This window comes from Colossoma macropomum, unplaced genomic scaffold (genome assembly GCF_904425465.1).
Source record: "Colossoma macropomum unplaced genomic scaffold, Colossoma_macropomum, whole genome shotgun sequence".
Classification (NCBI taxonomy): Eukaryota; Metazoa; Chordata; class Actinopteri; order Characiformes; family Serrasalmidae; genus Colossoma; species Colossoma macropomum.
Genome location: NW_023494806.1, coordinates 32848693 through 32873214, shown reverse-complemented (window position 1 = coordinate 32873214; position 24522 = coordinate 32848693). Strand labels below are relative to the sequence as shown.

The 24522-nt window shown below is 39.0% G+C and overlaps 1 protein-coding gene across 1 annotated transcript in view; it reads left to right on the top strand.

The window, feature by feature from the left end:
* arvcfb (ARVCF delta catenin family member b) overlaps positions 1-18344 on the top strand; it is a 149098-nt gene extending 130754 nt beyond the window's left edge. Inside the window, exons 13-18 of the mRNA XM_036599157.1 lie at positions 3173-3284; positions 5100-5187; positions 6394-6447; positions 8010-8101; positions 12724-12836; positions 16108-18344. Coding sequence (XP_036455050.1) covers positions 3173-3284; positions 5100-5187; positions 6394-6447; positions 8010-8101; positions 12724-12825 — 448 coding nt within the window. The 3' untranslated portion in view covers positions 12826-12836; positions 16108-18344. The remainder of the gene's footprint in view (positions 1-3172; positions 3285-5099; positions 5188-6393; positions 6448-8009; positions 8102-12723; positions 12837-16107) is intronic.
* Positions 18345-24522: the final 6178 nt, after the last annotated feature.

The following is a 24522-nucleotide window of genomic DNA, read 5'->3' as shown; positions in this document are numbered from 1 at the left end:
GAACATACAGAAACCTTGAAGGATAATATTGGGAAAAAATGTAAAGTGAATTCCCAAGTCTAAGTTCCCTTCTTCCTTACATTTTTCCCCACTACTGAGTTGTGCCAGACAGGTAACATAAACCAAAAAAAAAGGCTAACACTTAGCAAGTTATGCCAGCTTTTTTTCTTCCCCTTACCCCTCAGGGACCAGCTAAAAAAAAAAACAAAGCTGGGCAGCTAAGTGGCTGACAATTATTATGCTCATGCTAAGTAATTTTTTTTTTTCACCTGGTCCCCAAAGGGTAAGGGGAAAAAAGTGCTGCTTTTTACTGGTCAAAGTTGGTGTAGCATGCTAAGTGTTAGCCTTTTTTCAAACATTACTGGGAAAAAAGGTTTAGGTTTTCAATTGCTGAAATTGTGATGCTAGAAATATTTTTGGCTGTGATGGTAGCAGGAAAAATTTATAAAGTTGAACTAGACTCAAGAACGCACTCTCAATTTTATATAATATCACCCTTCAAGGCTTCCATAAGAACCAATCAAACCGGTATTTTACTTTTAAGCAGTCAGAAACCTGGGAGTAGAGACTGGCTGCCAAGCGAGGTGGCCTAGGCCACCCAGGCCCCCTTAGCTATGTCCTTGGATCAGGCGCTTCATGTTCGTTTGGGCGGATTGTCTGATGCTGAGACTAATGTTATTTGCAAAAATGTTAAAACCTAGGTGAACGTCTGTTCACAGACTGTGTTTGAATAATAATTGTAAGCACAGTCTGTTCCTGTAATATTTGTGAAATGAATAATGGTTCTGCTTCAGGAAAGAGATAAAAAGAGAGGGGGGCGGTGCGGGATTTGGTTTTTTTTCCAATGACAAATGGAATTCCACTTTATCATTAAATGCAGCTTTGTATTGTTTTTTAGTTAAATATATCGCAAGAGCAGCTTGTTAATCTCAAGAGCTACTTTATATGCATTTGTTTAGTCATGTTAGCCAACAGGCTATTATTTGTTGTAACCCTGAATTATGTAATATTAATGAGAAGAAGAGTTTTTGCATATTTAAGTGTTACAGAGTTCCCAAGAACGGAACCAGAGGAGGAACTGATGATTTCTGAGCATTAAATTTTGCCCTCTGCACTCACAGATTTGGAAAACATTGCATGCTTCTAGAGAACAAAAGGGACTCTTTAATCATCCTTTCTTCAATAGACAGTCCCATCTGACCTCATTGCACACCTAATTTCTATTATTCGCACCCATCTACCTGCTAAAGGCCCAATCAGGTTTGATTTTTTCCTTCACTGAGCATCAATTGAGTTAGATTAACTTTTTTCCCTTAAAAAAAAATCAGTGCATGCTTCATTCGTGATTTGCCTCTCTCTTCTGGGTCTTTGAAGTGGAGCAAACTCGGACTGCGTAATTGCGGATCATAAGATGAGCTAACAAAGCGAAAATGGGAGGAGCTGTGGCCCTCTGATACAGCCAGGGGTCCCACTTTGGGAACAGGTGACTTTGATCCCACCACAGATCCCACCGGGGGCCAGATTTTTCCCAAAAACTGCGCTCTTTCTCAATTTTTTATTTATATAAAATATAAAATTATACAAAAATCAAATAATAAAATACACTGTAGATTTAGTGATGAGGACCAGGGGTCACAATATCTGCAACACAAATACAGCCATTTTTTTTACTATCCAAATCCAAATCCTCCAGTGATGTGTCTTCTGAGTGTTTATATATGAAATATTGATGATGGTAAAATAGTGGTAAATCTGAAAAAATAAGATTTCTTTGGGGACTGTTTTGCTTGTGTCTTCATAAACATTTTATGTAATAACTTTCTGTGAGGGAGCTTTTAGAGGTATATGTCTGGTTCCTATCACCACCACTGTGAGCAATTCTGACTCTGTAAGTTTCTCTAGAACAGAGCATTTCACACCAAACCACTCTGAATGACTTTGGTCTTAATGATTGTCTTATACTGAAGTTTTGAAAGTTTTAACACAATTTAATGCCACCCTGCAAAATGTTCAAGCCACCATTCGCCTATTTACTGTATTACTGTTTGTTTGTATTGTGCATCTTAGCGAAATACATAATTGTTTAAACAAAAATATCAACCCATAAAGGCTACACAGCACATCTGTAATTATTTTGTATGTTAATCAGACATAACTTTTGTTGTTTGGGAAAAAGACTGAAGGAAATAATGCATTTTGAGATTCAAAAAGGCAGATAAAATAGATTTCTAATTGTAAAGCCATTTTGACTCATGCAAAAAATAAATAGATTTGCTGGAAATATTGGAAAATAATATAAAAACTCAATTTTGCAAAAATAATTATGAAAACAGACTGAAAGATTGCATTTCAGGGAAAAAAAAACATTTTGTGACAATTTATTGACAAAAACAGCTGATTTTGAGCATTTAAGTATTTTATTTCTACCAAGTTAATATATCAGCTCAGTTTAGTCATTTTGTAGGCAGTTAAACTTAAAAATAAAGTTTCTCAAACTCAAATTCCCTCATGGAAACCCAACACTGACACCAGGTGAGCTGTTATGGAATGACCCATGTATGTCTAAGAAGCTGCTGGTGTCCTCAGAACAACGGAGTGACCACCCCAGAGTCCAGACCTCAACATCACTGAATGTGTTTGGGATTATTTGGATGGTGAAAAGCAGAAAGTGCAACCAACTTTTAAGACTGAACTTTGGAGGTGTGGAAAAATATATGTGCAGGTTTCTTTGAAAAACTGAAAGTGAGCCTTCTAAAAGGATGAAGACTTTAATAAAAATAAAGAATGGACATTAAAATATTATAATTAACGGTATAATTTTCTGCCAAATATATATTTTCTGCTGTTTTTCCCAATGCTGAAAAATAAAAAACCTAGCCGTTTTACTGGATATTAAACAAATGAAGGGTGGTCTCTGACTTTTGCACAGTATTGTAGGTCACGGGGGATGACAAGACCCCACCACCACCACCACCACTGTTTGAAATACAATGCCCCTGTCAGAATTAGCCAGGGGTCACAAATGTTTCAGGGATGTGCTATGAGATTGTGATTCCATGGAAACTGGACTATTCTAAGCCTTTGTCTGCTAGATGTTACAGTGTCATTCTCCGAATAGAAATGGGTGCTGGACTGCTTATAACACCACCGTCCTGTGTTTCCTGTCCCACAGCCAGTCAGCCAGAGAGACCAAGGCTGCTTCGCACATCCTGCAGACTGTCTGGAGTTACAAGGAGCTGCGGAACACCTTGACCAAGGATGGCTGGAGCAAAACCCATTTTCAGGTGGGGTACAGTCTTAGAGTGTAGATGGAGTTGAGACAGAGAATAGAGCAAATTGTGCCTCTTTCTGTCTCCTGCATCTTTCATCTGCTAGCTTACTTACGAGTTCTGACCATCATCAACTTCCCTGCCCACTGAAAAGTGCCCTGTGTGTCTCTGAGAGCTTCATCAAGGGCTCTTGAGAGCTTTTAGTGCGTATGGGTCCTGCGCTAATGGGACAATCCTCTAAAAGTTCCAAGCATGTTCTGTTGAAAGTACGAAGCATCTTCTAAGTCTTCTATAGAGTTATCCCTCTGTGGTTCTTCTGTAGATGGGTGACCTGCACCGTCCTGTGGAGTCACTTTGACCCAGAGCCACTTTCTGAGTTTTATATATCTGGGAAGGTCTGTCATCCGACTTTGTCTATGTATGGAAAGTAAGCTGCAAAAACAGCTCATTTATAATTCACTGTTTTTGTGATGTCACAAAAACCAGTGCATTTACATATATCCACCTATTCAGCCTACAGCAGTTTAGACCTGTCCATTTATGCCTAGAAGTCCTGATATAAGGGACACAATATGGGACAGCCAGTCAGAACAGAGATCATCTACATACATTAGTTCTAAAGGGCCCATATCATGGAAGACCAAATTTTCCTCATGTTTTCTTCAAGTTTGGTGCAGTATGTTAACATTGTTCAGGTTCAAAAGTAACATTCACTCTCCAGTCTATACAGTCCATATATGAAAAACAGCTGCAAAAAGAGCCCATTTGTGAATTCACTGTTTTCATGATGTCACAAAAAACAATGCATTTGCATATTTTCACCTATTTAGCACAGAGCAGTTTAGCCCATTCACATTCATAACTCCTGTTATAAGGGCTGTTTCAGCATGGACGGCTTTACGAATGAAGGCTTTACTGAATAAAGGCAGCCAATCAGAACAGAGCTCATTTACATAAATCAGCCTTGAAAGGTCCATATCATGGAAAACCAAATCTTCCTCACTCTTTTAATTTTCAAAACATAATGTCCTCAACCCACCCAGTTCATATATGGAAATTAAGCTGCAAAAACAGCCCATTTTGAATTTGTGATGTCACAAAAACCAGTGTATTTGCAAATATCCAGCAGCTTTAGCCCATCCAATTAACACTGAAGTTATAAGGAGTGTTTCAGCCTGGGCTGCTTTCAGTATGGGGCAGAATTTGTGCAGCCAGTCAGTATGAGGTCATTTACATGTATCAGTCTTAAAGGCACTGTAACAAAAACAGCCTTCATTCAAAGGGATTTAGAGAGATTAAACAATGGACACTTTAAAAATGAATTATGACTGTTTTTTGATACATAAACCTACACAAATGTCAAAAGTGCACCTTGGGGAAAAATAAGAGACAAGAAAAATGACAAAAAATATGGGCTGTTTAATTTTGGGATATGGGAGAAAGAGAGACATAGACTTCTGAGAGAAATCAAGCTAGTAAACATGTTATTCTGAGTTTAGTTTTCAGAGCAATACGTTTATTGTTTGAATTTCACACTGATATTGACACAGCATGAAAGCAGAGACTTTATTTGATCAGAAACCAGTAAAACCCCAAAACAGCCTAAGACAACAACTCTGTTTATTTGAAGCCATTATGGAACAGAGCAGATATCTGATATCTTTCTATAAAGATCATTGCTAAAGCTGTGTGCCTCCCTAACTGGTACAGAGATGACCTAGACCTAAATGCCCTGGAAGGGGGAATAATGAGTTACAAGGCAGTAATACTGTTTTATCAAAGCATCTCACTGCTGTTCTGCTCAATTTCTGCATTCTTCTCCTCCCAAAGCCCACAGCCAGCAGTGCTCCCAAAGGCTCCAAGAGCGGCAAGCCGGGCTACGATGACACCACTCTGCCCCTAATGGAGAAGAACCAAGGTTAGTACAAGAAACTCAACTGGACACACCTGAAACCTTAGGATGGAGGAGTCTTAGTGGTCAGCAATGGGCCCACCACTCTCACGCTCCACTTAACTAATGCAAAGAGAGAACACAAATACTGAAAGATTGCAAATGATTATAACAATCTTCATATATGAGAGTTAATACTTTACCTCTATTAGAAGCAGTAACCATATGGCCAGAAGTATGTGGAATCCATTCATCATCCATAAGTACTTGTTAAGCACCTCATTCTAAAAGCATGGGCCTTTAATTTGAAGCTGGTCCCACTTCACTACTATAATAGCCTCCACTTTTCTGAGAAGGCTTTCCATTAGATTTTTGAGCATGGCTGCAGGGATTCACTTCCATTCAGTCACTAGAGCATTTGTGAGTTCAGGCACTGATGTTGGACGAGAAGGCCTGGCTCAAAATCGATGTTCCAATTCATCCCAAAGGTTTTGGATGTGGCTGGGGTCAACCAAGGGCTTCCACGCCAAACTTGCCATTTGTTTACGCAGCTCATTTGAGCACAGGGTGCATTCATGCTGGAACAGGATCGGATGTTGCACAATCTGTTACCTCAAAGTCTGAAGTCACAGTTTTCTTGAATGGCATTGTATTCTGTAGCGTCAAGATTTCGGACAGGGGCAACTGCAGCCATGTATTGTTGGACGTCTTAGCTATGTTGTTGATGACCGTAATAAGCATCAGTGCACCATCAGTCTACTCTCTCACGCCATCTTCTGGACGAACTGTAAAGCTGCATCCCCATCTCATCAATCACAGTCAGCCAGGGGTTTTAATATGATATAAATTTCGATATGAAAGACTTACAGTATAAGGCTGCAGGTAGATGGGCTTCATCCCAGGAATCCATCACTAAATATATTGCTAAAGTAAAGGCAAACATGCATCCACTTGAGCTCCAAGCATCTCATTAAGAGAGGAGCCTTCAACACGACAGCATGTCCTTTTTTTTATTCAGTTTTCCATTATTGCTATCTCACTATACCGAGCCAGTTCAAAAGGCATACGTATGGTGCACATAGCTGCCATTCCCACTTCATCCTCAGCTTACTTCAGTATGAAAGATGTGTGCCTTCTCTAAATTCTGGACCTGTCTTTTGTGAAAAGCAGCACCGCATTAAAGCTGGCCATGTGGTAAAGAGATGAAAGAAACAGCCTTTGAATGCTTTGCAGGCGACAGAGGCTGTGGCAGTGGTGCTATGATACCTATGGACGAGCTGGGTCCAGGTAAGAGAGCGTTTGCATGCCGTCCAAAGACCATCAGTACTTTTTTGTGGGAATGCAATCTTAAACCTTCTAACATGTTATCTGTAATTTTTTTTCCTGGAATGGGAATGATTGTAAGGTAAAAATTTTGCCTTAAAGGCAACCCCCTTTTATTTCACTAATCAAATGGAAATGATTTTTCTAACACGATGCTTGCAATCATGATTTTGGTTCTAATGCTGTCTGTGAAGTTCCTCTTTTAACATGGTGTTTGTGACCAGCTCTGGGAATCTGTCCATTTTCTTAGACCACTATCTACCATCTCTCTGTCCAGTGAGCTGGTAGAAAATTGTTGTTCTTTGTTCCTCAGCCTCATGTGGAACATTGTGGTCTCTGGAGGCTCTGAGCAAAAAGCCCCCTTCTCTCCACACTGTCTTTGCTACAGGAGTGTGTTGAGGTGAATCTCAAGTGGCGCAAGTGAGGGACATGTTTAAAAGCATCAGAACACTCACTGGCCACTTTATTAGAAACACCACCTTGTGCATCCACTCCCTGGCCACTTTATTAGAAACACCTTCCTTGTACATCCACTCACTGGCCACTTTAATAGAAACAACTACCTTATATGTCCGTTCGATAGTCACTTTTTTAGAAACGCCCACCTTGTACGTCCACTCACTGTCCACTTTTTTCAAAACACCCACTTTGTGCGTCCACTCACTGGCCACTTTATTAGAAAGACCTGCCTTGTATGTCCACTCAATGGCCACCTCATTAGAAACACCTATGTAGTATTTCCACTAGCTGGCCACTTTATTAGAAACCTGTACCTTGTGCTTCTACTCACTGTCCACTTTATTGGAAACACCTACCTCGTCATTCTTAGCACAGCAAAGATATTTGAGTGGTTCTGTGGTCAGAAACTGACCGCTGATGAAGGGCTAGCACTTATTGGCTAATTGTGCATCAACATATGAGCTACACCCTCTTATTGTACACGAGCAAAGTGGAGCCACAAGTTAGAGGTTTCTATTAAAGTGGCCAGTAACGTTGGTATGTTAGTGCAGGCAGAGGGAGAGATTTTTCAGGCTTGCTAAAACAGAAAGCCTCACCGGTAAATTCAGTTGTAAGTGCTATAGTGACAGTAGTAGCTACATTAGCATTAGCGACAGTGGTGCAGCAGTAGAAACTTCAGCTAAATCAGTTCCCGGCGGGTACATGCAGATGAGGAGTGCACTCATCAGCCGCTCCGCGCTACCCTTCCACCAGGCTGCCTCACATTCCACGATGCTTTGGGGCTCTGGGCAAGCCTGACTGACAGTAATTGGACAGTGTGTGGGCTGGGGGAGTGAGCGGTGGGCGAGAGAGAGAAAGTTAGATGGTAGCAAGAAGTAGAGGCAAAGAGATCAGGACATGACTTGAAGGAGGGAGGTAATGAAATGTTCTGCCTCAACACATCAACACTCATACAAGATATATCACAAGTGTCTTGCATGTCTGTCATGACTCCTTAGAAGATCCGCGGTAAGCAGCGCTTTGTACAACTCACAACTAAAGTAGTCTGTATGCTTTCTCTATTACAGACGGCTATTCCACTATTGACCAAAGGGACAAAGACTGCAAATACAAAACCAGCGATGGCTCATCAGACCTGACGGAGCGGGAACCACTGAAGGTGAGAGCTGAAAACACGTAAACGGCAAAGAATTGACACAATTTCGCTTTCAACTTAATTATAGTTGATGAGACTGAAGTTGGTGTCTGAAGTTTCCTTAGTTTTTTTAATGGAGCTGGTTAGCATTGTGCAGACTGCAGTGATGTAAGCTTTGATCACTTGTTAACTATTAGCCTCATAACTCCACTGTAAAACTAAAACTGTAAATGTTTATGCTGCGTTTACATCAGGAGTCTCAAACTCAAATCAGCTGGGGCCCACTAGCCAAGTGGTATTCTTCAAGGGGGGGGGCTGTTTCCCATAATTTGAATCTTAACTACACAAATACACTCTTTTAAGCACATCGTAGTCAATGTTTATTAGCAATTCTTCTGTTACCTCAACCTACTTACCACAACCTACTGTTACTGATAATAGTAATAATTATTGTTACTATTAATATTGTCATTATTATTAGTAGAATAAATACAGAGTGTTTGAAATATTTTAGTATCCAATTAAATCAAGTAAACTTACTTTTACAGTAGAATTATATGGAACTCTTATCAGAATCAGAATCACTTTATTTCGCAAAAGGAACTCATTTTGAGTGCACGAATGTATGACATACTAAACAGACCAGACAAGCAAAGAGACCATTAGCAAGTATTAAACTAAGGCAAAATTAAAACTATTGTGATAGCGTTATCGTTTCTGCTGAAGGTGAGTGAAGTTAATGCTAGTAAATTGTCATCAAAGTGGTAAAGTCTGTGTTTTCAATGGGTTTGTTTAATAATTCTGTTTCAATTCTGACATGCTGTAACATTGTGTCATGAATGAATCCACAAAGGCAATTATAACTAGTTATCGCTCTAAATTAGAATAATAGCTAAGTTTGTTATTGCTAAATTACAACCACACTGGCTCAGTGTGCAGTGTTCTTATCAGGCTTTTCGTTTGAATGGTCCCTCTTGTGTACTGCACTTTATTTTTGCTTTTAACGTCATAAGTTTATTTTATAGATCTTATGTTCTATGGGTGAAGCAAATCTACCTGTCAAATGTAATTATTCAGCTGCAGCAGAAAAAATGATATTACATATTTTAAATACATGCAAGCTGTATCAAGTTTCATTGGCTGATACGTTGAGACCCCTGGTTTACATGTTGACATGAAAAACACTGTTCTGGGCCTTATAATAGAATTCCATCACTAAAATAGCAGAGGCGTGCATTCCCTTGTGCTGGCCACTGGTTTTGGCCACTGTTTTGTCCCAGAAAGGGCTAATGTTTCTCAATACGTCAAATATTTTGGTCAAAATTTGGAATTTGTTGTACATAACCAGCTAAAAGTGTTTAGCTTCTGTATTCCCCGAAAATACTGATAAATATTGATAAAAGTCTAACATTGACAAAAGTTGAACACTGGCATTTTCTGTCATCATGTCATTGAAAGATATGGAATACCTGGTTTCCAGTCATCTGTCTACCATCAGAATGTAAACGCAGCATAAGACAGTACAGAATGGTGATGATAATCAATGCTCATACATCTCTTATTCCAGAGCAGGATGGCAGCATTGCTGGGTAACTGTTGTGCAACATATACTCTTCTAATGATGTTTGTGCTCATGACGTGGACTCTACACCCTTGGTAGTGCTTTATGTTTTAATTAGGGAGTCATATAGGGTGCGAGACTCTCTGAAGTAGGACTGGGCGATATGGGCAAAATATTTATTGGGATAGATTTTTTTATATACCGTTTGACAATAATGAACAATAATTACTATATGCATTAAATGACATTTATTTATGACATTCTCCAGGTACTCTTATCCACTCTTATCCAGATACTGTTATTACAGTTTATTCATGTTACAGCACTATTAGGAGTCAAGTCCAAGAGCGTCTATGGTCAATTTCCTGTACAGACATTAAGCTTACTTCTGGACCGCTTTTTCCTTTCAATAGATAATCTCCATTCAGAATGCTGTGTAGTCCAGGACTAGGCTTAAACTCTGTTCAGTAATCAACCCTTATTGTTGTAGCTTGGTGTGCTTGTCCAGGTTGGGAATTGTACCTCGTTCTATCACTAGGGGTCTGTTAGCTATAGCTATATATACTGGCTCTAGCTACCAATAACTGTCCTGGTTTGTGCTGTTACAAGTGAATGGCTAGACTTCTCTCTCCTAGTTTAGTGAGTATTGTGGAATTAGAAGTAATTGTTTGCTGCTAACACCAGATTTAGGGACAAGTTTTATTCCGTAACAGTGTTGTGATATCATAATGTTTGATCTCGTCACAGCTTATTTTTGCTAACTGTAAGCAGAGTGTTACCCAGGGTTCTTCAGCAGCTCATATCTGTGAAGTCCGTGCTCTCACCTACTGCGCTCTGATTTACAAGCTGCAGACCTGAAATGGCAGATAATTGAGCGCAAATGCAGTGATTTTGAAGTCATCTGTATTGAGATTTTAAAGACTTCAACTGTGCTTCCTGCTCCCACACATGCAGACATCTCAGGCTGGGGAAGTGGTGGCCCTCCACTTGACCTCACACAGAACATCCTTCTGGGGACCGGATCAAAGCTCTCAATCAGTATAATTTACAACAGGCTGCATTACGTTTACATGCTAGAGACGGCACGTGTGGACCCAAAATGGGGTGGTGGAGGGCATCAGTTCGCAAGAGTGTGAGCCACTTTATGGGTCAATTAAGTGGGCCTCAGTCATTCAATGCCGTCTGGCTGACGGGATTGATTAGCCACCGCAGTCAAGCTGCTCGATAGCCACTGAGCGTAAAGTCTGAGTTTTGTTATAGCTGTATGAATGGACAACATCAGACTTCATTACTTTATTTTCAGGGTTCATATGAACCTGAAAATGGAAATCTTGTGAACACAGTTTCCAATTTGGCCTTTGGACTAAAATCAATTTGCTTTGCTTTAATCACATTTATTTTATTAAAATAACTGATTGAGCATTCTATTTTGTCACTACCAAAACAACCATAATACTACTAAAACTTTACCAAATGTTTTAGACTGTTTCGGTAGTGACAATTTTAGATAATTTTGAGCAGAACTCAAAAAGGCTAGGTAGTACATGACTAGCAAACACAGCTATATATATATATATATATATATATATATATATATATATATATATATATATATATATTTGAAACACTAAAAAGTTTACTTAAGTGCAGAAAATGTTTCAGTAATGACAGTTCTTAATGTTTCACACTGATTTTTAGACTTTGGGACACATTTGCTTCAAAACAATTGGATCTAACTGCTACAGGGATGCAGTCTCACTTCCTACTATAAATGCAGGGGTGTGGCTAAAATAAGGCTCCTCCTATGAACTAAAATTCTGTGTGTTTCGGTAGTTACATAAAAACAAGACGGCATTTTTTTAATTGTATTTAAAGGTTAAACTCATGATAAATCTAAATCTTTCACCTTCCAATAGAAAGTACCCTATAAATGATGATGTTGTATACTGCTATCACAATTAATGGCTTCGGTTTAAATAGATCATAACACAATTTTTGCAAATAGCTAAGACCTGAAGACTTAATTGTTTTTAAAATATGGAGAATGGTCCATATAGAGTCAATGGTTCAACTCTGTGATTGTAGTCTCTCGCTTTTGTTCATATAGCTAATGGATTCTTCTTACAGTGGAGCACACTGGAGCTCAACTTTGCTGTCGCTTTTGTTAGTTTGCTGCTTGTTGATTTATCCATAGTCCTCATGCCAGCACTGTCCTGTGTAGTCTGCTGAAGGCACTGAAGTTATCGCTTTAAAACCATTCAAAGACTATTTGAATTAAGGGACTACAGTCACCAATTCTATCATAGCAAAATTTACAGTATGTTTGCATTTACAGTGTTTGTTTTGATCAAAAAAGGAAAAAAACATGGCAAATTTTTTGTTTTTTTCCTGCAAGACAAAACTGAACACCCAATAACTTTTCATCAGATTCAAAGCATAATCAAATATAAATTATAAATTTAACTATAATGGTCAGATTTAAAGCATAACAAAATATCTTCTACTTACAAGCACGAATGTGGTATCGTTAAAAGTTTAGAATCTGCGCTTTTAACATTATTTCTCCGCTCCAATGAGCAGTGAGAACTAATATCAAATTACACCACATAATAACTGCGACTTCTATGGATTAAGCTGAATGTTCTTTATATTCAACCCAACAGTCGTGTTTAGACATGCAGTCCAGTAAAGTTCATGCAACCTTTTTACGGAGTCATTCATAGACGGCAAAGGTGATGATTTCGTACTGTGTGGCCACACAGCTGCTCCCCCTTGTGTTCGTTTGAAGCTCTGCGACCACCACGCCAACCCCGCTTTCACACCTCCAGTATCACTTAAGCTGCAGTGTTGTTGTTTTTTAAAATAAATTCAGAAAGTTTTGTCCCTGTTTGCCTGTTGTGATTTGCATGGAATTGTTTTTTTCCCTCTTTGCTCTCACTTTTGTCTCATTTTCCTTGATGCTTCCTCGTCCAGAGGACTAACTCTTTGCTGCTTTGACCCCTCTTCTGACTCTCTGTCCTTTTCTGTTTGTTAAAACTGTTGTTTGTTTGTTTTCGCTGACCTTTAACCCTCCTGTTTGCTGCAGAATGACACGAATAGGAAGCACTACATTCGGAGCAACAGGCCGGCGATCAGTCTTGTGGACGCTTGCGATGTCAAGCCTCAGCCTGTTGACTCCTGGGTGTAAATGCATGCATGGTAGGTTTTGCTGGGTTCGGTTCTGTTTCTGTTGTCTGGGACTGTGATTTTGTAACCCTCATGCGCACCTGCACGCTGCTTCTCCTTTGATTTGCGATGTTTCTTGGCCATGCCTGACCCAGAGAACCGTCATAATTTCAAAACTAGTGCCTGTCTGTCTGTTTAAAGTCATATATTTTTCATGAAAGATACAATTTCCTAGATGTTAGGACAAACAGTGGTACCTCATGGTCACAAACACTGGCAACAAGATACCTCCAACTGCCCATGTCTCATGGTTAACGTCTCTGGGTTGAAATGGAATTCTACTGAATTTCTAAATTTCTGCCTGAAATGATGTAAATTAATGTCTAGAGAAGCCAAATCAGAATTGTTCAGAGTGGTGATGATTGGTACCAGACATCTGAAGAGTTTACTGTCTCTGAAAGCTCTCTAAAAGGAAGCTTTTACACGAAATGGTTACAAATATCCTCCCTGACACCTGAGACATTGTTGTACAATAGTTTTACGAAAGGATTTTGGACTGAAACATTGTTTTATATACATACATGGCAGAGAAGTACATGCAGGGCGCCGTAAGGTGAAATAGTCCCCAAAGGAAATGGACTTTAAAATACAAAGCACTTCATACACCTAGCTTGTAACGCACACATTCACTCACTCACTCATGTTTAGCAGGCTGAATGTTCTCCACGAGGGGGCACTTAAGCACAGCTTCGTAACAGTAAAGCTGTGCTTTGCATCAGTGCTACTCTTGTTTTTTCAGATTTTTCACTGTTTTACCACCATCAAAACTCATGCAGGTTCATTGGTGGTTTTGGATATTAAATAAAATGGCCATATTTGTGTAGACATTGCAACCCCTGGTTCCGATCACCACCACTGTAAAGAAATTAGAGTTGGTAAAATCCACAGTAAAGCATTTAACATCAAACCACTCTGAGTGACTGTTTACATCTCATCAATTATGCAGAAGTTCTGGAATCCTGGAATTCTTCTTTAACAGCAGTCCTTGCTTTTGTTTTCTTGCTGGTTCATCGCGCTTCAGCTTTGCAAATACGATCTCATCACCTCCCCCTCCATCTCATCCTGCTTCACTTCATTCACGGGCAGATAGACCTTGGGTACATTGCCTCTGGGATACGTATTGGGTGATGGGACTCTCAAAGTTCGGCTCATCTTTTTCTTGTGACAAAACAATCTTCCGCACCTACTGGGGCTTAGAATAGGCTAATAATCCTCTACAGTTTCTATCTAGGTTTAACACATAGTACGGTAAGTTGTACCTGTACATTATGTGCTTATTAACATGTTGTGTTCATATCAGCCTCATGAAAGTCATCTCTCTCCCATCTTCATTCTCATTACTGCACTCCAATTCATTCTAAATCCATCCATGTACTGCTATAATGTTAGAACGTGGCTAGTGATCTGTGTTGTGCTAGCTTTTCTTTGATCCTATATGAAAATACTGTACTGCATATGGAAAATGCAGTGTTTTAGTTTGGGAATGTAAACATGTTATGTTTTCATATGGGATTCTAGGTACTCTGTAAATCTGATCTCATATAGAGCATCAGTCAAAAGTTTGGATGCCTGATTTTAATCATTTTGATAAAAAAAATGCATAGATAAATCAAAATGGTGAAGCTAATGCCTATTTTTGCTGTGTAGATATTTTGAGTAAAATAGTCTAAATTACTCTGAAATACCCAACATTTTCCAGCTATTAGGCTGATAAAGGACATAGTAAAATATCTCATGCATGGATAATTGTTTGGAGGACATAAATTTCACTGTAGAAAGGTAAATTGGTAAAATGTCTTATTAGCAGGTAGTTATATTGGGTAAAAAAAAGTCTGTATCCTTGAGCTTTTTATAATATATATCTATTTATTACCTAGAAATCAAACTGAATCTGGGCTGTAAACAAAAGCAATAATTCGTACTGTGGTTTAACTGGATACTTTGGGAGAAGTGAGCTGGCAACTGGAAGGTCACAGGTTCAAATCCCAGGACTGATTGGGTGTTCCCAATTGTGCCCTTGGTCAAGGCTCTTAACCCCCCCACTGTACCAGATGGCATTTCTCTGCTGGCAATGCTGTGCTGCTCCCAGTGTACATTATTATAGTACAGCATAGTACATTACAGAACATCACATTCCATTTACTTGTGCCTTAATCAAGTTGGATTAGTTTTGTCTGGGCAGTTGCTGTAATGTGAGTGATTACTGACCAGATCCATGATTTTAATCCAGTAGGAATCTGCAGCCCCTAGTTTTTACAGGTTTAAATCAATTCTAGAGATAATTACCTTCTATAATTTGCAGAACCTCCTTGGTAATAAGTAGTCCTCTTCAAATGAAAATCACGATAATTTAATAGCTAAATATGTTAATGGACAACGGCACTGAAAGACAATGCCAGCCACCAAAATGGAGGTCATTTATGCTTAAACTCAAAACAGGACTACTGTGACAATTACAGCATTTTGGTTTTGGCCTAAGTAGAAGGACAAGGAATCTTGTTAATCGGTATTTGTTAAGTTGAATGAGCTCACTTTACTAGCCTAAACCTATTCTGTCCATAACAAAACTTTGTGTCTCCAAAATGGTAATTTTACAGGAGAAGGAAAAAACTTATTTCACTTTTAAAGTAAGTCAATGTAATCAGACTTTTTTCCCCCCCAAGTGATTTTGGGCCATTCATCATGAAATTCACACACAATGTAAAGTTAAACAGACATTTTCAAATTATGTCACAAAACAGAAAAATTACGAAAAAAAGGAGATACGAGGTTTTGTTCCGACAGAGGCGTCTTACTGTTCGCTTATTCAGACCTGTTTCATTTTAATCTTAATGCTGATGTGAACGTCTTGGCTATGACATTTCCAAACTTTCTGGGGTAAGTTGCAGAAATTACAGAGATTCCTCCCTGTATGAATCGGCCACTTGTTTCCAACTTAAATGTGTGACATTACAGCAAAATCACATTGTTACTCCGAGTAATTATCCAATTGTGAGATATTTTACTGAGTCATTTTTAAACCTTGATAGCTAAAAAGTTGGGCGTGTAATTTAAACATTGGAAGAATTTAAAATTTTAAACGGTAAAAGTTAAAAATAGTCAAAATTAAAAATTGAACAAAACCCTTAAGAGTGGGTGCATCCAAACTTTTGATTGGTCTTCTGTGTGCGTAGATTAAGAATATATCATGTCTCTGATCTGATCTGTTATTGCTGCCGTCCCCCTGCGGTGTTTTTTTTTCCAGGCTTAGCCACAGAGACGCCGTGACATCTACACAAGGATCTCCCAAGTCACCACTGCCACTTTCTCTGCCATTCGCCACGCGACGTGGACTCATCAGCAGACTTTTACAAAAGAGAGAAGAAAAAAGCACCATGCAAACTTTTCATTCAGCAGCCAAACTTGTGAGCTGTTTTTTTGCAAGATAAAGCAAAATGAAAGACTTGTAAACAACAACAGCAGCAACAACAACGAGTGAACTACGTTTTCTCCAACATGTACATTCCCACTGGATGAAGAGAACCCCAACAGAGCTCAGGCTGAGTGCTAGCTAACCGTTTTTTGGATGGATGGATGGATGTGAATAGCAAGCAAAGAGAAGGTGATTTTGAGGACATGGATGTGTATTGGAACGAGTTGAAGAGGGGAAAAAAGTGTTTTGTCTAAAATGTCAAATGTCAAAAAAAAGTGAAATTTGACTGTTTTTGTTTATATTTGTTTTTTGATTGATTTCTGTTTTGTATTTTTTCCCCTCTTTGGAGGTGCAGTGTATATTTTTCTTCTATTTTCTATTGGTTTGTTCTATTTGAGTTTTTTTTTTTTGGAACAGAAGGCCTGTTGTGGTGGATTGAGGATTGTCTGTGTTTGTATTTAGAGGAAAAGGATTGGTTGTGGTTTACGTTTGAAGGGTTTGGGAGCACTTAAGCATCTGAGGTTGTTGGACCAGCATTCATCAGCGTATAGCATATTCACTACCTTGTGTTTTTGTGTCCTTTTCTACTTTAAAGGAACAATTCCAAATGCGAATGTTGCTAGTAGTCAAAGCTTATGAGGGAAGTTAGCATCTCATAAAGCTGAAAGAGCTACGTTACTTGCCCCTGATTATTAGCAACCTTAGCATTTTTGGTCTTGCTTTCAGGCAAGACTGAATCTGACTGTTTCTATCACCAGTTAAGAGTGTGGAAAACTGCTGGGTTGGATCAAGATGGCTAATCCTGAATCCTGAATCCCACTTAATACGCTGATCTGTGGAGGACTGCTGGGCTATACCGACTTATTTTTTTTTCTGCAGATTGTGTTTGTGTTTGGTTTGCATTAAGAAATGAAATGAAAGAAAAAAAAAGATTCACTTTGTTTATGTAGACGGCGTGAAAAAAGGATTTTTCCGGTGGCAGAGTGACTCGCTCCTGCGTCATGTGGAGAAAATCACGTCTTATATTTTTGTTGGTTTTCTAAATGTATATTAGGACCATGAAATGGAAAAAACAACAAAACCAATATAAAATTCTCTGTCTTTATTCATTGCTAGGTGTGTATCCATAAACAGTTTGGGATCGCATGCAATGGATAAAGCAATGCCTTGCTTAAAAAAAAATAATAATTATTTAATGGTGTGTATCAAAAGGCTGCAGAGTCACGCTCATCATCTATTTATATTCTATATTTTCAAAAAGGTAAAAGAATTTTATCTTTCCACGTTTCATACACTCACAGCCTGGTCGCTTGCCTAATGGAATAATGGGATGGACAGTGCTGACTGGTGTGTGCATGGTGGATAAAAGGGTGGACGCACACACCAATATAGAGATTCAGGGACAGAACAGCCTTCTTGGCCTAACAGCAAGTGAGCTCTCAAATGTACTCTTCATATGTCTTTAGGGTGTCTACACTGCTACACTGCAACACTACTGACCTACTCAGCTAACCTTGCGTTCACATGAGCAGGTGACAGAGCAACAGGTGACCAGTCATGTCCTATAGAAACAGGCAACCTGTAGCTGCAATTTAGCAACAAGTGACAAGTTTATGCAAATAAATAATGATGCAGTAAAGCAACAGTCTAAATTGTACACAGTCTAAATTGTTGGTTCCAACAAATTCCCCCTCACACAGGGTTCTGACAGGGTTGCCCATGGTCCCCATTTTTCTACTCTTATTTGCGATTCTTAACAAAGGATAAAAAATGTGAGAAACATAATCTTGTAAACTCATTTCATATTTGAAAGAAAACATTTCTTATCATACCCACATGCAACAAGAGTGGCCTCGAACAAACCCACAAGAGGTGAAATTGAGGTGACCTGTCGCCTTCAAATGTGAACGTATGGGAGCATGCCGTCTTCAAAATCCGTATTTGGCTAGTTTAGTTTCTGGCCTTCGACCTCCTAGCACTGGAGGTATCATGTGATTGGAGGAGTCCCAACTAGTGAGTGGAATTGGATACGACTAAATTGGGAAGAAAGTTGTGGAAAAATCCAAACAGTCCATCAAATACGGCACACTCTGAAGACCTTTACACACCGAGTCCAGTTTATTTGTGCAAGTTATTTGGATGTCAATTTTTAAAAAAAAACAGACGGTGAAAATTTATTTTATTTGTCTTCTGTTTGATTTTTGCAGGCGACATGAACTCACTCGACCACTCACTGTTGACTTTATCATTGGCAAGATGACCTGCCGTCTGTGTCCCAGCAAATAGAACTTTTTGACAACGTTAGACGGATTAGTTTACCCTCTGCTTTGTCACAGGTGCTGTAGGCATCTCCGAACAGCAGCTCAAAAAGGGCTTGATCTGGGCTGTAGACATCCAAATTAAGGTTTCACCTCCTGAATGGAAGCATTGAAGGGATGAAGCACTCTATGCTACTTTCATTTTTCCTAAATAAAACGTAGTCTACCCAGTGCCTGTTATGTGAGGAGCTGTGTTGATTCTGAAGACAGCGTTTGGGTTCTGTCATTCACTTGTGCTGCTTGCTGTTAGGACAAGCTGTCAGAACTCCTTTACATTTTGGGCAGAAACGTGTGACGTCACCCACACTTGTTTTGGTCACATGCACAGCTGCATCTTTGATTATATCCGCAGCAAGCATGACGAAATGTAAAGATACTGATTGTATTATGTCTCTTTGTGATGTACATTGGCTTGTAAGTCTTATCCATACTGTAAAGGGAATGCGGAACGATGCGTCGGAGGGACAGCAGAAACACAGAAGTGGGACACTTTCCCTTCTGTTCGATGAACTCTTCTGAAAGAGCTGGAGAACCTGCCACAAAAGGAAGCTCACGATTGCGCTTACGCTCAGAGGACGTCAGAGGGACATTCTTGAAGGCGCCATCCTTTCTATCCGCTAAGCGAGCAGCATGTATCTTCTGAGTTCCGTCGTCACGTGACACTCTAAAGCTTGCAGTCTTCTTTTTTTCCCCATCCTTTTTCTACATAGTGTTATAACAGAGATTTCTAACAAAAAAGTAACAGTAGCTTTGTGTATTAACTTTAATTTTGGAAGATGAAATATATTCTATATCCCCGCGTCAAGAGCGTCTTGTGCGTGTTCATGGATCATGTCGTGTCTGTCTGTTCCTGACTGCCTTTTTCGCAGTACACAACCAAAGGATTTTGGTATTGTACAGTAATATTGATGAAGCCGGATCCACGAGCGCGAATCAGTGTCAGATTGTATATTTATAGAAAACAAAAAAGCGAGAGGAGGCGACATAGAATCAAGAGAGACCTACCTTTGTAGATATCACAAGTTCAAAGCGTCCGAAAAACTCAAAAAGTCAATGTACAACTTGGTAGCAAACGTGTTTGTAACTATCATATGTGCCTTAACCCTTCTCTGTGTTAGATCGAAAAAGAATAACTGTGTTGTTTTATATTCAACTCTTTGTTGTTCTCCTTACCCTCTACTGCTCCCTTAACCTTCCCTCCCTCCTCTTCCCCCCTTTTCCCTCACATACCCCTTGCCCCTTTACTCACTCCATGTCTTCAGTGTAGTCTTAGACTGGTGGTGGGTGTTGCCTTGTATTACATTGTATTATATACTTTAAAAGAATAGACACATTCAAAGGGTTTGAGTACATAGATTGAGAAAGATGTTCATGCTTTGGTAGTGCTCGAGAATGACGCCACATTGACGGAATGTATTATGTTAATTTTACTAATACCCAGAGAGGAGGCCTGCACTTGTTAGAATCAAACAGAAAAATACAGATTTGTAGAGTATCACTTTGGTGTGTTTTCAATAAACCATGCCTGGAAAAACTGTGCTGAGTTTGTTGTTATTGTTATTTTTTCAATGCTGAATTACTTTTCTAAAGTGTGATCTCATTTCCACATAAACGTACTTGGTAGGAAAACAATACTAGTAGTTATACACACTTTAGGGACAAAAGTATCGGAACACCTACAAGAGCTTTCATGACATTGCATTCTAAATCCATAGGCATTAATATCGACGTGGTCCACCCTTTGCAGCTATAACAGCTTCCACTCTTCTGGGAAGCTTTCTACAAGATTTTGGAGTGTGTCTGTGGGAATTTCTGCCCATTCATCCTGAAGAGCATTTGTGAGGTCAGACGCTGATGTTGGACGAGAGGGACTGGCTCATAATCTCCATTCTAGTTCATCCCAGATGTGTTCGGTGGGGTTGAGGTCAGGGCTCTGTGCAGGCCAGTCAAGTTCTAACACACAAAACTCACCCAGTCATGCTTTTATGGACCTTGCTCTGTGCACTGGGGCTCAGTCATGCTGGAACAGAAAAGGGCCCCAAACTGTTCCCACAAAGTTGGAAGCTTACAATTCTCCAAAATGTCTTGGTGCTGAGGCATTAAGATTTCGCTTCACTGGAACTAAGAATTCTAGGCCAAGTCCTGAAAAACAAACCCATAGCATCATCCCTCCTCCACCAACCTTTACAGTTGGCACAATGCAGTCAGGCAGGTAACGGTTCTCCTGGCATTCACCAAACCCAGACTCGCCTAGAGTTACAGATAGAGAAGCCTGATTCGTCACTCCACAGAATATGTTTCCACTGCTCAAGAGTCCAGAGGTGGCGCTTTACACCACTCCATCCGACACTTGGCATTGTACTTGGTGATGTAAGGCTTGCATGCAGCTGCTCAACCATGGAAACTCATGCCTTGAAGCTCCTGGTGCACTTTTTATGCTGATGTTGATACCAGAGGAGGTCTGACACTTCATGGCTAAGTTGCTGTGGTTCCTAAACGCTTCCACTTTTCAATAATACCACTCAGTTGATTGTGGAATATCTAGGAGGGAAGAAATTTCACATCTTGTAATGCTGGCGTCCTCTTACAGTGCCCCGCTCGAATTCACTGAGCTCTTTCATCCATAAATGTAAAGGCAGCCTGCACGGCTAGGTGCTTGATTTTATATACCTGTGGTAATGGGACTGAATGAAACACCTGAATTCAATGATTAGGAAGTGTCTCCCAATGCTTTTGTCTATATAGTGTATAAGTAACAAGATGACAAATCTCAATTATTAAGCATTTTTTATTGCAACCTGAAAAGCACTCAGCATGGCACTCAAGTTCAGCTCATCCTAACAGCTGAAAAATAGCTTGTTTGAAATAATGAAGCATTTTATTTTCTCCAGTTTCTGGCAGAAAGGATAAAGGTAAAAAATCTTTATCTCCTATCTTGCAAAAACAGACTTCCATACAAAAAGCATGTGACCCAAACCATGCCAGTTATATGTTAACCACAAAGTTACATACTGTATTGATCCTAGAAGGGGAAATTTGGCATTTTGCTGCCTAATTTTGCTCAGTCTGGGAGCAGAGGGGAAAGTGCCAAATCAGATGTGCCAACAGTCCTGGGATTACGGTTGTTGGCTCACCATGCCTACTACTTGGCTGCTAGCCACCCAGCATTGTGCCTGTGGTCATTTGCATTTAGGTTTTCAGTAAATAACCAAATAAATTGGCTACACCCAACAGTGCAAAGTGTTGGGATGCTGTTGGTAACTAGCACCTCTTTTGGAACAAGTGTCCAACCTTATATGTGAAGGCCTGGTGTGGCTGCGGGTTTTCATTACAACAAAGGAGGAGTTCATCAATTGTTTGGAGACACCAGCTGATTAAACAAGTAGAATCAGCTGCGCTTCTGTTTGGAATGAAAACCTGCAGCCACACTGGCCCTTTGAGAATAAGATTGGACACCAATGTTTTAGAAGATCTGGCCCTGCAAACTGTCTGAAGATATCTGTCGACATCTGCTAGTCAAGTCATGGAAATGCATCATAATAAGAAAAAAAAACAGATTTGGTGTGTTTTCAAATAATCATGTATGGAGTGCTGTTGTTATTTTTATTATTTGACGGCTGAATTTTGTTTTTTTATAAAAACAATGCAAAGGTGTTCTTGTTTCCATATAAAACATACTTCATAGAAAAGTAATGCTAGCAGTTATACATGTGACGACCACATCGCCCAATTATTTAGCATTTGAAACAATGTCCTGCACCTTTACCGGACATTGCACGGACAATTTCCAAATGCACTCGGCCCAGAACTCAAGTTCAGCTCATCTCACCAGCTGAAAATGAACTTTTTGAAACAGAACGTTTCGGAACAGAAAGTAAACAAATTTGTTTGTTACAATGAAGCGCTTTATTTCCTCACATTTCTGATGTATGTCAAAATACTGTGTTATTTCCCAAAATGCATGTCAACGTATATCAAAATAATAACATATTTGCTCATTTCTTGACTTTTTTTTTCTAGTGTGTCACAATTTGAACTAGAATCAGAGAAGGATTACAAACCTTTTCTAAATATAAGGTTGTGCCTGTGTTCATTTGCACAGATGTTTTTAGTAGATAACCCAATAAATTTGCTGCCCCACCATTAAAAGTATTTGCACACTGTAGTTAGCTTCTATTTTAGAAAATCTGCCCCTCTAAACTTTGTGAAGCTTTGAACCGTCTGAACAAATCACACTCAAAATGTTACACACTGGCGACATCTGCTGGCCAAGTGCTGTAAATACATCACAGTAAATACAGCAGTTTGTAATATCCTGAAATAAACAAACCTAAATTTTTTAAGAATATGTTGTCCTTCATATGTAAGTCACCCTATGTTTATATTTGAATCATATTCATTATACAATTTGTGTATAAAAATAAAGTAATAAAATAAATATAAAATAATGACATTCTCTAGAGATACTGTCTTCTGAAAAGACCTACTATTATCTCAATTATCAATTATCTCAATATTTACTTTCACAAAGTCTAATAACTCATTATTTTGATGGTAAAATTACAAGTAGAATTTTTCTGAAAATAGGTATTTTTTGCATCTTTTGATGTTAATATTTTCAAATATTTTCAAAAATAAGTAAAATAAGTCAAATTATTTTGATGTAGAACCTCAAACTTTCAGCATTTTATATTTAACTTTTTACTTCATATCCTCTCAATATATCATAAAGATGATCACCATTACAACAATTTCTTTGACTATTTACTTTATGTATATATTACCATGGAGTATAAAGAAACTGTTGAAATTGTCCAATGAAGTCACAACAGCTGTAATGCCGATCATCTTAAGAGTAAATATAGGTCAGTAAACAGTAAACACAGATTTGTAGAGTGTCACTTATGTGTGTTTTCAATAAATCATAGCTGGAAACATCATCATTCTGTACTGTTGTTTATTATCATTACAGTTATAAAATATTATTTTAGACGGTCAATTTTTTGGACACATTCAAAAAAATCTAAGATACAGAGCCCCACTGGTGAGATCCTGTATAAATAAAAATAATGCGTGGCCATGACTTAGTAAGGCGTGGGAACAAGATAATTAAGTCATGGCCACGACTTGGTAAGGTGTGGGAATGAGACTCTAATGCATGGCCACGACTTGGCAAGGCAAGATCTCAGTCCCACACCTTACTAAGCCATGGCCACGACTTAATTATCTCGTTCCCATGCATTACTAAGTTGTGACCGCATTGTTTTAATTTATATGGGATGTCAACATCAGGGCTCCATGCAAAGATGATACTGTTTCCATATAAAATATACATCACAGGAAAATTATACCATGATTTGTATAAAGAATATTTGGCAGTTGCTCCAGTGTCCTTTATCATTACATGTTTTCCCTCCTCTAACACAGTGAATTCATTTCACCATCTAATAATCCACTCCAGATAGAGCTGCATCATTTATGACTGTGTGTTAGATCAGGGAAAAAGCAGGGGGTCCACAGTCCCTTGTTTTAGAGCAGCTTTATATGGTGAAACGTTCACTCAGCTAGTCGACTCTTGCTGGTTGCATGAAATATAATTTCCATGTACTTTGATAGCTGCATGAAGCAATTCAGAGACAAGGCCTGTTTAAAGTCACATGTAGCTCATTTCATTTCTACACCGCTATAAAAAATGATTTGTTTACATTTGCATTTCGTGTCTTCTGTTTTATCGTCTTTGTATCTTTCTTCCAGCAACTTCATCCACTGTAATTTTCATCCTTTGGCTCTCAGTAGAACAAATGCCACAAAAAGCTAGCTCGCTAGTTAGGCTCACTCATTACCAACAAATAACCATTTGTGTTGAAATGTTATCGTTTGATGTGGTTTTGATTAATGAAACTGGTCAAATTCAGTGCTGGGGCACGAG